This window comes from Hylobates moloch, unplaced genomic scaffold (assembly GCF_009828535.3).
Source record: "Hylobates moloch isolate HMO894 unplaced genomic scaffold, HMol_V3 SCAFFOLD_1297, whole genome shotgun sequence".
Classification (NCBI taxonomy): Eukaryota; Metazoa; Chordata; class Mammalia; order Primates; family Hylobatidae; genus Hylobates; species Hylobates moloch.
Window position 1 is genome coordinate 26 of NW_026653572.1, and position 12,062 is coordinate 12,087.

The window sequence follows — 12,062 nt, forward strand, 5'->3', positions numbered from 1 at the left end:
TAGGTGCACTGCCACTCCCGGGGTATGAGTAGGACAGGCAGCTTCCTCAGCTTTAAGCCCCATTGTCTAGAAAATATGGGGATTACTATGTATTCTGCAATCTTGTTTGCTAACGATGAGAAACAACCCTATGTCTGATTCCTCTCACAGCACCTGGCAGAATGGGTGCTTGGTGAAGGACAGTTGTAGGTGTCGCTGTGGTCGCCCTCTAACAAGGAAGGCAGAGTCTACTGTAGGAGAGGGGAACCCCACCCAGGACTAGGACCTTCCCCTGCCCACCACCTGCAGCATCTCCAGAAGGTGGTGTTGCTCTGGCCAGAGAACTCCCATCTCCTTGGTGTGGGAGCCCCAGCAATGTGATGAAAGAACAAGGACTTCGGAAGGGCTCATCAAAATTTCGAAGGGCAGGGATAACTTAGCTTGTGGCAATGAATCGTGTCAACAAGTCAGAACCACACCAATTTAAAAGAACCAAGCTGAAGCCCAGAACCTGGCCCCCTGCCACTTCCTCCAGAGCCATCTATTTTTAGGTCCTCTTAGGATCCACCCTGTCCCCTCCATACCACTTCTTTCCTCATGTAACCCCTTGCCTGTCTTTTCCAACAGGCCAGAATAGCACACCAAAAAGGGCTGCTTGTGACTGTGAGAATCGGGTCCCTCACACATCCAGCCAGCCATCCCATTTTCTCTGAGCGCCTATACTGCGCCCAGCATGTGCCAGCCCTGGTGGCAAAGCAAGGACGAAAAGACAGACTCCAGGCCCTCAAGGAGCTTAGAGTCTTCATTTGAAAAAGTAGGCAGGTCAAATGTATACTATTTTGCTCATTAAAAACAAAAGAACGCCCCTCATCTTCCCTAATATTATTATTATGTTTTTCTTCCCCCTCCGCCCCACCCCAAGATGGAGTCTCTCTCTAATCCCCCGGGCTGGAGTGCAGTGGTGCGACCTCGGCTCACTGCAACCTCCGCCTCCCGGATTCAAATGATTCTCATGCCTCAGCCTTCTGAGTAGCTGGGATTACAGGAACGCACCACCATGCCCGACTAATTTTTCTATTTTTAGTAGAGACGGGCTTTCACCACGTTGGCCAGGCTGATTGTGAACTCCTGACCTCAGGTGATCCACCTGCCTTGGCCTCCCAAAGTGCTGGAATTACAAGCATAAGCCACTGCACCCGGACCCCAATATTATTTTTTAACTTTTTAAAGGTATACGTGGTTTGCCCTTGGCAGAAAAAAAGCCCCCTCATCCATTAATCCAGAGAAGAGCTTGTTTACCAGGCACTGGGGACAGGAACAGGATGGCCAGATGAGAGGAGGCCGGGCTTGACTTTAGAAAGATACAATCCCACTGGAAAGAGGGGGCAGGAGAGATGTTTCTGTAAGGACAGGTTCAGGTTAAAGTCCTGATCCTGCCATAGACTGGAGAGGAGGGCCTTGATCTCATCTGCAACATGGGATCACTCTCACTCCGCACCCGAGGCCACTGTGCAGAGCAGAGGAGATGGAATGAGGCGGAGTGGGGGTGCGGGGCTCAGCTGCTGCCACACACAGGGCTGCTTCCCTCAGCTGGGCGCCCCAGCCTGTCTCAACTTGTGGCAATGTCACGGCTCTGATGCTTTTGCCCCCAGCATTTCACATCCGGCCTCAACTCTAACTGCCCATCTGCTCCCTCCACCCCGTGCACCCTCTGGGCCTTTGCTTGAGTGGCTCACTCTGCCAGTAACTTCCCTGGCCAATATCTACCTACTGAAGCTGTACTCATCCTTCAAGGCCGGGCCTCAGCAGCTGTAACTCCTCCAAGAAGCCCTCCCTGGTTCCCCCAGTTGGGGATGCTTTCTGCCTTCCCTGCCTCTTTTGGTGACCAGGACTTGTGGAGAACGTAGGAGGGAAGCAGGTGAGGAGGCAGAATGAACACCTGGTGAGTAAGTGGTGGGTATGCGACCAGTGTGCCAGTTTTCCTGGAGGTGCAATTTGCCCTTCTGTGGTTTTGCCAAGAGCAGGGGAACTAATGGCCCACAGTGACTGCCTTCTCAAGGTTGTGCAGTTCATCAGAATGTAGCAACCGAAAGGGAACAGGAGGGGCAGGGGCAGAGAAGCCTCCCATCCCACGTAAGTAACTATGAAGAGAGCACATGACTCCTGGTGGTTTCTGAATGCGCCTGGCAACAGCTCCACCACCTGCTGTTTTGGAAAGTCAGATTCACAGAAGCTACAATTACAGACTGTCAGCTGGGTCTTTTCATGGCTGGGGATCGGAGGCCAAAACTTACAGCCCCTAACTCCTAGCTCAGTGCTCTTTTTACTTCACCTCCCTGGCCACCTGCCAGACAATTTACACAAACAGTCAACGTGACGGGTGCCAGTGCAGAGATCTGGGGGGCCTTCTACGCTTGTATAGCTCTACTAGGGAACCATCTGTCTCGTGCTTTTTTTCTCCAGGCCCTGTCAAGGTTCTCATGACCCCACAGCTGGGAGAAGGGAGGGTGGGAGCAAAGAAAAAGAAAAGGAGGGTGGCAGAGAGGAAGGAAGGGGGAGGGAAGGGAGAAAGGAAGGAGAAAAAGCTTCTTGGGGGTTGGCTGCTCTTTTTAAAGTGCACTCACACTTCCTCCCTTTTCCTGTGGGCGGCCAGAGGCCTGAACGCAGCTGCTCTGCTGCCTGGGGCCTGACAAAGGGAGTCCAGACCGCACCCTGCTCACCTACTGCCTCATCTTTTAGCTCTGCCTAACCCCTCAGCCCCATTCTGCTGAGTCCTTGAGGCCACCTCCACCAAAAGCTACTGCGCATGGCTTTATTTATCATGGCTTTTCAAGTGCACAAGCAAAACACAGGGAGGAGTTAAAAAAGTACTTCACGACTGGGAACAAGCCAGGGCTGTCCCTCATCGGGAAGAAGTCTTAAAAAGTGATTTCCTATTTTCAATTCCATGAGGTAATATAAGTAAAAAGAACCCCAGCATCGGCTGGCGACGGCCTCGTGCCGACCTACCTGCTGGGCAGGCCTGGGCCTCCTGTGAACAGAACTGGGGCAGAACATCTAACTCCGCCCACCCTTAGTTATTCTCCAGAGGCCATGAAATCCGAATTCCCATTTCCCAGAAAACCGCTGCCAGGCCAGCACAAACGCCCTCTGCACTTGGTAGTTACGTTCCTCACTGTTAATTAAGGAGCCAGCAGGCGGGTGCACACAGCACTCCCCTGCCACTCTGCCCAGTGCCCAGATAGCATGGAGGACCACTCGACAGAAGGAATGTTCTCAGCCCAGGCCGGCACCAATGCAGGTGCTCCTGAGGCCCAGCCAACAACAACTTCACCCAGGGCTCATGAACTGGGGCAGGAAGCACCTGGCCAGTGACCCCCATCCAAAGGACTGAGTTCACATCCAAGCTCCTCCACCCCAAGACCCACCATCCCAAATGCCACCTGCACAGAGGGTTGGCTCGAGGCCAGGCCCCATAAGGTGAGAAGGCAGAGGGCTGAGGGCAGAAAAGTCGTACTGTGTTGCCCACGCCTGCCCCTGTGACTCAGCGACGAATGGGCATGGCTCAGTATGTGTTTGTGGGATGGCTGAGTGCAGGGAGCTTTCTGCTTCTGCTCTGTCATTGCTTCTCTATCTCAGCAGCTCCCAGAAGACCCAAGAACTGGTCTAGATTAGAGGCAGTGGTCAGTGGCCTGTGGCCAGATCCTGCAACAGATGAGATCCATCTGGGCCTTACTGGGCTTTTAAAAACACATGAATTAGTTGCTGATGTTTAAAAGTCAGGAGACCTCAATTATATAAAAGCAAAGGCAAGTAAACAAGTGACCCAAGAAAGAAAAAAAAAGTAGGGGGTGGGAAGCTTGTTTTCTTTTTAAATCAAGATGTGGCCCCCCCGGCCTCCATTCCTGCATGGTAACAGGTGCCCCTTGACACAGGTTCCACACTCTTCAGTCTGCTGGGGGCCTCCAAGCCTGCTTCACTGACCTGTCACCTGCTGGACTATGCAGCCTGTTTGTGTTCACACTTCACCGTCTAGGGTGAGTCAAAAGTGCTTCGTGGGCCCCTCCAGGCTTGCCCCAGTCCCCAAAAAGCCCATCCTCCTGTTCCCTGGAACTCAGCATTGTGGCCTCTGCTTTTCAAATATCTAACAGTAACTTGAACTTGAGACAAAAGTTCCTTTCCCTACTGGACAGGAACTCGGGACAGGAACTCGAATTTCTCTGGAGGCAATCCTGGTTATAGAATGGAGATCTAACAGCAGCAAGCCACCCGCACATTGTTCATTATTCACAGAATCTGAATGCATCAGGAACCACACTATACTGCCTGGAGTAACATCCTAGCAAACATTAACAGCATGTGCTGCTCTGACACCACATAAGCACTGCTTTGATGGTGCTCCCTTCTCTTTACCACACCTACATTTCCATGTCTTAATGCCTGCAAGCCCCGGAAGATAAGAATCCTGACGTCAACCCAAGAGAAGAAATGGGCTCAGGGAGTGACATGTGGCTAATAAAGTCACACCCACAAGGCAGACTGGGGGTCAGGTTTCCAGATCAGGCTGCAAGGCCCTCTGTTTCCTAAACACTTCCCTTGAAGGGCTCATTTGGGCAAAGGCACTCAATCTCTAGGAGCCTTGTGGCTAGGTGCTTCCTGCCCCAGTTCAAGCGCATTCTCTGGGTCAAGGTCAATGACAATCACAGCCTGAGCCCTGACCTTGTTTCCATGAAGCGCAGGATGTCCTCGGGTCTCAGGCACTTCTCCTGCTGGTAATATGCATGTGGCAGGAACTGAAACCGCAGCTGGTACACCCGGAATTTGTTCTGTTTTTCTTCCATACAGAAGGACTCCTGGACGTCAATTTTCTGCAACACCTGGAACCAGACGGACAGAGAGAACTTGACTTGTTCAGGTCCTAGGTGACTGTGCAATGTGAGTGGGTTACGAGGCCCAAAGGTTTACAGAGACAGCAGCTGAGATCACAGGCCAAACCCCAAAGAAACCCTGGTGAGCTATACTGGTGTGGATCTGCTGGGGGGCCCACAGCCTGCAGTCACCTCCAGAGAGTGGCCTGAACCTCCTAGGAGTGGCCTCAGAAGAGGTGGTAGGCAAACTCAGGAAATGGTTTATTTTTCAGGCACAGGAGGACGCTGTGGAACTAATGACTCTCTTAAAAGCTTCCTGATCCATCTCTGCTCACCACCTGGCAGAGACAGCTTATCTCTCATTGGTGGGAATCTGAGCCTAGGGTCAGAGCAGTAAGCAAAGCCTGTTCTTCACACATGGGGAGGATATAGGAACATGCCTTCACCACATCTGCAACCCGGGAAGGAGAGACGTTACCTCCCCTAAGCACACCCTGGTGAGTTGCTTCTTGAGGCTTTTCACTCTCTTCAGGGCTTTCTTGGTGTTGAGCACAGGCACGCTCATCATGGGCGTCTTGATGTTGGCACTGGCCACCATGAGAATCTCCCGCAACCTGTCACAGAATAAGGGCACATCCAATCATGAGTGGCAACCAGACTTTCTGTTTGGGTGCAGCTTCTCCTAATGATGTCAGAGTTCTAGGATCTGAGAGAGGCCTGGGGATCTCACAGGGATAATATGCTAGATCACAGAATCCCAGCTCTGGTCCCGTGTGCAACAGTAAGGGACTCCCCTGTCAGTTTCCTCCCTGGCGTGCCCACTCCTTGTGCTCAGGGCTTTGTCTGATTCTTGTTTCCTATCACCTGTGCCTTGCAAACAGCAGGTGCCTGCTGACGCTTACTGAATGAACAAGCCATGCAGGGAAGGCAACTAGCACCCACCGTGCTCCTGCTGAGCTCAGCCAGCCCTCACTGCCCAGAGGTATAGGGGGTCCCAGCCTCTGGCCTTCCACAGAAGGATCCCCTGAGGTTTGGAAAGTGAGGTACCTGTCCAGAGTCTTTCTGCTAGAAAAACGCAGGACCAGGGACTGAATGCAGATGAGTCTGACCCCACACTCGTTCCCCTTGTCCAGCGCATATATTTACCTGAAGGGCTAGGGCCCAGGGCCACATGGGGGCACGTTCTATGTGAATGGTTCCCCTGGAGTTGGGCAACCAGGCACCTTGTGTGGGGCTTGTTAACAATGTACGTTCCTGAGTCCTTCCCCCAGCAGTGTGCAGTCTCACGGGCATCCCCAGGAACTTGGATGCAGGAGTTGGCAGAGGGATAAATGGAGATCCTACCAGGCCTGGGCACCAAAGAATCCAGCTGGGCTCTGGAAATTCTAACCCTGATCCCCACTTTAATGAGACCCTGTCCCTCTCTCACACACACACACACGCACACACACTCCCTCTCATTAAATGGCTCCTTCTCCAAGAGAGGCTAGCACAGACCCCACCCCGTGCTCCCTTGTGCCCCACACCTTGGAATGCCCAGGGTGACGTTCATCTCGCCTCTGCCTGCAAAGTGGAAGGTGTTGAGGGTCATCTGGGTGGAGGGCTCTCCGATGCTCTGGGCAGCCAGTAGGCCCACGGCCTCGCCCGGCTCGCACAGTGAGCGCTGCCACTTCAGCTGCAGCAAGGTCCTCAACCTAGAGATGGCGGTGGGGGGTCGGGAGGGGGGGTAGTGGCAGGGGTCAGGAACAGACACCACAGACTGTCAATGCTGCCCGAAACCAGAAACCTGAAACCTCTACCTCTTTCTGGACTCGTTCTTCCTAGGCAAAAGATCCCTCTAATCTTCAAATTCCCACCAGTGACCCTGAGATGTCCTGAAATTACACAGCACAGATCTCAGCTGGGTGGCTGAAGCTCTAGACATTCATGCTTGGACTCTTCATATTTGCCCCTAGAATGTCACATGTCCACTCTGGGCCTGTTACCACAAGCCCCCTAAGCAGAAGAATTTCTGGGTTCATTATTCACTTTTTCCTTTATCCATTCGTTCTTCTCAATTATGACAATTTGGAGACGGCTTAAACCTCCTGCTATAAAAATTAGAAAGAGGTTCACTAGGCCATTATGGGGATGGGGGTGATGAGAGCGTTTATATTTTTAGTTAGTGCAAATGGCTGCAGACCACATCAGAAGTATTCATGCTGCACAATTCTGTAATTTACTAACCATTTTTCCTATGAAGCCTGACCCTGTAAGAACAGCCACTAGGAGCACTGAGCTACCGTGTGTGTGTGTGTGTGTGTGTGTGTGTGTGTGTGTGTGTGTCTGTCTGTCTGTACTAGTCCAAGCTAAGGCCTTCAAATGGGAACCCAAAGCTCAAAGGATCACTGGAGTAATCAGATCCAAGGCCTCATGAAAAGTTAAGACCTGGTGTCCCTGGGCATGAATGACCTGCCCTGGGTCACACAGTTGGCAGCAGGTGAACAGCAACCAGATTCCCTGACTCTCAGTCAGCCCCACCCACCACACCAAATCCAAGAGAGCAGACACTGTCTGTGCAAGCCTGTCCTAGCAGACCACTATCCCTATCTTGGCCCAGATGGGGGTGTCCACTCCTGCCTCCCTGCACTTGTTCACTCCTGGGCCCTCGGGGCTTGTGCGGTGCCCCTGGCTGTCTTACTGCCCTCCCTCTAGCTGGAGTCTCAAACCCAGGAGGCAGCCCTCTTCCGGAGTGGGTAGGGCAGGGGCTAGGATGCCGGGGCTAGGAGGCAGATTCTCCTGCACATGTTGTGCAACAAATCACTGTCAATACCTGTCGAGAGAAAGCTCTGATTTCTCATAACTCTTCTCTGTTTGAGCTGCCCACTCTTGACTGTAGTCATCAACCTTTGTTTCAAATGTTTCTGACACTGACGCAAAGTAGATGTCAGGACGCCAGACAGACAGACTTGGGTCAGGACAAGCGGCCGCCTTCTTCTGGTATTTCCTTCGGCTCTCCTCATCCAACTCATACCACATCCTCAGCATCTGAACAGAAGGATGGGTCTCAGCTATGTGGGAGGGATACCCAGTAGCATAAGAGGGATCAAAAGCATTGGCTTCCAATGAGAATAAAGGGAGACAGAAAGAAACCTGACTGCAGTGAGAAACCATCTCCCCATTTAAAACAGGGAGAGACTTCAACCTGTCCTAGGGTACCCTGCTTGACTACAAGCCTAGCAGCTCTTCATCCTGGCCCACTCAAACCCAGGAAGGACGAGCATGTAATTTACTGAGCAAACTGGGCTTCTTTTAGAGTGAAACAGGAGATTGTTATGATTAGGCTAGGATAAGAGGCAAAGCCATGACTGTCTCAGGCCAGCTAGGATGCAGTCACTGTGCTGGATCCAGTTATTTCTGGATCCAGGCTCTTTCACACGCTCTGTGCCCTCAAGGCTGTCCCAAAGTGACTGCTTCAAAGAGATCCCCTGCTTCCAGCTCCCAGGTGTGCTTGGCTGATGGGAGGTACCAGCAGCAGAGGGAAAGCCAGGAGGAAGGGGATCCTGGTACTTATCCCCAACCCCCCCCTCTAGTGGGTCTCTACCCAGGGCTCTGTCCAGTGGCCCTAGCACATAGCTGTCCTCTCCGTTTCTCATGACTGCTCCCCATTCCTTCATACCTGGGATCGTGGGGAACCCAAAGTCACAGGCCCCAGTTAGTTCCCCCAAACCCTGCCTATACCCTTGTTAAGAGTCCCCACCTTACATTCCCATTTGAGAACCATTCTGTTCTGACTGACGGTGAACAAAGCTGGAGTTCATGATTCTACCTACCTTCTCTTAGGAAAACAGCCCCTCATCCCTCACCCACTGACTAAGCCTGGACGTGCTGGACATTAAGGACACCACCTCCCTGCATCACCTCCTGGGTCCCGGGGCTGTGGCCATTGCGGTTTCCACTCTCAAGATTCAGGGCTTTCACAGCTTCCTGAATTTTCTGGGAATAACTCAAGAAGGCACCTCTTCTCAGCAGGGTGTTGGGGTGCTTTCTTTGCCATTTTTTGATAGCTCTGAAGTGGCGGAGAGCTTTTTTGGGATCTGCTCTGGATAAAACTTCATGGAGATGCTGTGATTTCATTATCACCTAAACAAACAAACAAACAAACAAACAAATCACACACATGAGATCAAAGAGATGAGGGCGTGACAGAGGGCCATGGAGCACAAATTCAGGGGACCCAAGTAGCTGGTGTGGAGCCCTCATGATGGGGCCGAGCACCCACTCTCAGAGAGGCTGAGCATCCATTGTTAATCAGGGCCCTCACTTTGTGCAAACCAGATTTGGGAACCAATGGTCTTGGGAGCAGAGGGAGACACAGGAAAGAAAGCAGCACACTCAGAGCCCCTCCAGGAGCACAAGGGAGTTTCTGGGAAGAAAGGAAGAGGGGAAGAGTGATGGCCAACCTCGGGGATAGGAACCAGGATGGAAAGGACTCAGCACCAGAGCACAACCCTCAATTCTACCATCAGCTTGATGACCTTGGACAGGTCACATTGGTTTCAGTTTCCCTATCTGCCAAATGAGGTAACTGCCCAGTCAACAGTGATGGTCACTACAAAGGCATTAAGGTATACAATGAAAATCATGAGTTTGTGTCTGATGGGCCCATGTTCAAATGCTGGCTCTGCCACTAACCGATTGTTTACTTATGCTTTGATACTCAGTTGCCTCAGCTGCAAAATGGGCAGAGTAATGCCTACTTCCCTGGGTTGCAGTGAGGAGGAAAACGGATAGTATTGATAGTGTGCTTTAGCTGAGGGCCCTGCACGTGGCAAATGGCCCCAAAGAGTAGGTATGATTCCAGAGGTGCTCGTGCCCTCCAGCCACCTCAGGTGATGAAAGTTCACAGGCTTTGAAATTGTCAAGTGTTTCAGGGCATTGACCGGTGTCTTATAAACCCTTCCCACTCTACTTTCCAATGGCCACTTGGACTGGGTTGCAAAGCTCAGTGCATTCCAGTTCTCTAACCTCAGTGGGGGAGGCCCACTGCTCAGCCCCCAGGCTCCGGGGTCTAGCACACTACCTCGTAGTTGCTGGCCAGGAAGGGGAACTGCTTGGGCTGCAGGAATTGTGTCTTGGGGATGTCCAGGCCATCCTCCCCATACAGGAACTGCACCACACTGCCGTCACTGTCACGGACCGTGAGATCATACTGCACGACCAGTCCCTCCAGGTGCTTGACGATGCACCTGTAAGGACATCATTGGCTCAGTCCCCGCCGGCCCATCACCTTCCCAGGGCAGCCTCTGATGAGGGTTGGGGGCAGTGGAGGGGAGGGAAAGGGGGGCTGCTGTTCTGCAGGCAAACAAGACTTCGGAACAGGCTGGATCCAATGACCCGGGATCTGGGCTTTCTCCAGTGTCCCCAGCCAGGGGCTGCATTTCCTGATGGTTTTCTAAGAGGAGGAGGCTGCAGCCATGTTACTGAGAGGCTTGGCTGCCACCCCTAGACCTGGGCTTCCATCTAGCCCCAGCTGCTGAAATGACTGCCTGACCCTACACTCTTCCCACAATGCAGAGCTCCCCAGAGACCAGTGTCCTTAGAATCACAAGGCAGGCGAAGCAGGGGAGCTGTCAAGCATTCTTAAACTTGGTCAGCCCAGGGATTGCCAAGGACACTAAGGCGTATTGGGAACCACATGCTGATGTGAATCCCTCCGCTGGCGGCCTTTCTCCTCAGTTTTATCTCAACTTCTCCTGCTCTCTGCCCTGGTCCTAGCCCCTTTGCTTACCTCTCCGGACACTCTGCCTAGGTTTCCCCTGCTGCCACCCTAACGGGGCTTCCCAGGAGTCACTGTCCCCCCACCCCAAGCTGTGGGGGACAGAGCTCAACGTTAGTCACTACTGTCTTGGCAGCTGAGCCTTCCAGGAAGCAAGACAAGCTTGCCACTGCCGAAGACCTTCTCCCACAGCCATAGCTTCCCCCAGGGAATGGCAGACCCTCAGAACACAGAGCCCTTTGTATAAGCCTCTAAGCTCATGTGAAGGGGAAGAGTGTCTGCTGCTTCCTGTCTCAGACCATTCATGGAAACTTTCCAAAAGTTTTTTCATCCAAGGAATCTTAAACGAGCTGTTGATATAATGTGAAAGACGACAGGCTGAAGGGCCCTGGCACCCTACCTCAAGGGGCACGGCAGATACATTTTACCTTTGGAGATAGCCTGAGCGGCTGGTTTTCACAGCAGTGTCGACCAGGCCCTCTCGTCCTGCCATGCAGTGGAAGAAGAACTCCTGCAGAGAATGGACCCAAGTCCCAAAGGTGACAGTGAGGACAGCGTGCTTCCTGAGGGGCTCAGGCCAACACCTCCAGCAGCCTTTCCTGACCAGACAGGCCACTCCCTTCCCTGATCTCCTAGGACTTTTTCACCTCGACAGCTACAATAGCCCCCAGTGTCTTCTGCCCTACCCTGTAGGGCAGTCATAGTTCACCTACAATTAAGCCTAGAAATGAGGGAAAAAGCTAAATGGAAAAACCAAAATACATACAGGAGGTTTGATGCCGGTGAGGAATCTGCCAGTGACAAAGCCACCAGCCCTGGGGGTGAACTCATAAGGCTCAAAGCAGGGCAGTGACTTGCCAGACGCCATCAGCGGGGGTCTCCGACCTTCCAATTCAATCTGGCCCAGCAGGCACGAGATCTGGAGGACAGGAAACCCACAGGAAACTGAAGATCCACGTGTGTTTAACAGTGCTTTGTCCCAGCAGGGAAAGTATAATCTGACCTTGAAGAAAAGCTGCATGGAAACTGAGTTCTTGAAGGCTAACCTACATTTCTAAACAAACCAGGAAGCTTTCATTTTAAGAAAAAAAAAAAAAAAATACCTTCCTTTGGTTGACTGATCTGGATTTTCACATTTGGGGTCAGTTGAAAATGGGTGCTATCTATAAAAGGAGCCATGTCTCAGAAGCATCTCATGTTATACCTGTAAGGGACTGGAGGGTCCTGATGGGGGAAAGAGAGGCCTGCAGGAAACAGCCATTTACTGCGATCCTCACATTCTAGAGTCAAAAGGGAACTCAGGGCCGGGTGTGGTGGCTCACATCTATAATCTTAGCACTTTGCGGAGCTGAGGCAGGAGGATCCCTTGAGCCCAGAAGTTTGAGACCACCCTGGGCATTACAGGGAGACTCTGTCTTATTTTCAATTAAAAACAAAACAAAACACAACAACAACAA

The 12,062-nt window shown here is 52.2% G+C and overlaps 1 protein-coding gene and 1 long non-coding RNA gene across 2 annotated transcripts; one reads left to right on the forward strand and one right to left on the reverse strand.

Annotated features, from left to right (window-relative positions):
- Positions 1 to 908: 908 nt before the first annotated feature.
- LOC116464690 (DNA-directed RNA polymerase I subunit RPA1-like) lies at positions 909 to 12,043 on the reverse strand. The gene is made up of 9 exons (XM_032147953.2): positions 11,372 to 12,043; positions 11,034 to 11,116; positions 9,910 to 10,075; positions 8,748 to 8,969; positions 7,660 to 7,874; positions 6,374 to 6,541; positions 5,326 to 5,461; positions 4,699 to 4,856; positions 909 to 1,351 (listed from the first exon to the last, which is right to left on the reverse strand). The coding sequence occupies exons 1-9, from the start codon at positions 11,624 to 11,626 to the stop codon at positions 1,333 to 1,335; spliced, it is 1,422 nt and encodes a 473-aa protein (XP_032003844.1). The 5' UTR covers positions 11,627 to 12,043; the 3' UTR covers positions 909 to 1,332.
- LOC116464691 (uncharacterized) lies at positions 3,837 to 5,208 on the forward strand. The gene is made up of 3 exons (XR_004246986.2): positions 3,837 to 4,016; positions 4,825 to 4,989; positions 5,120 to 5,208. It is a non-coding gene; the product is annotated as an uncharacterized LOC116464691 (long non-coding RNA).
- Positions 12,044 to 12,062: the final 19 nt, after the last annotated feature.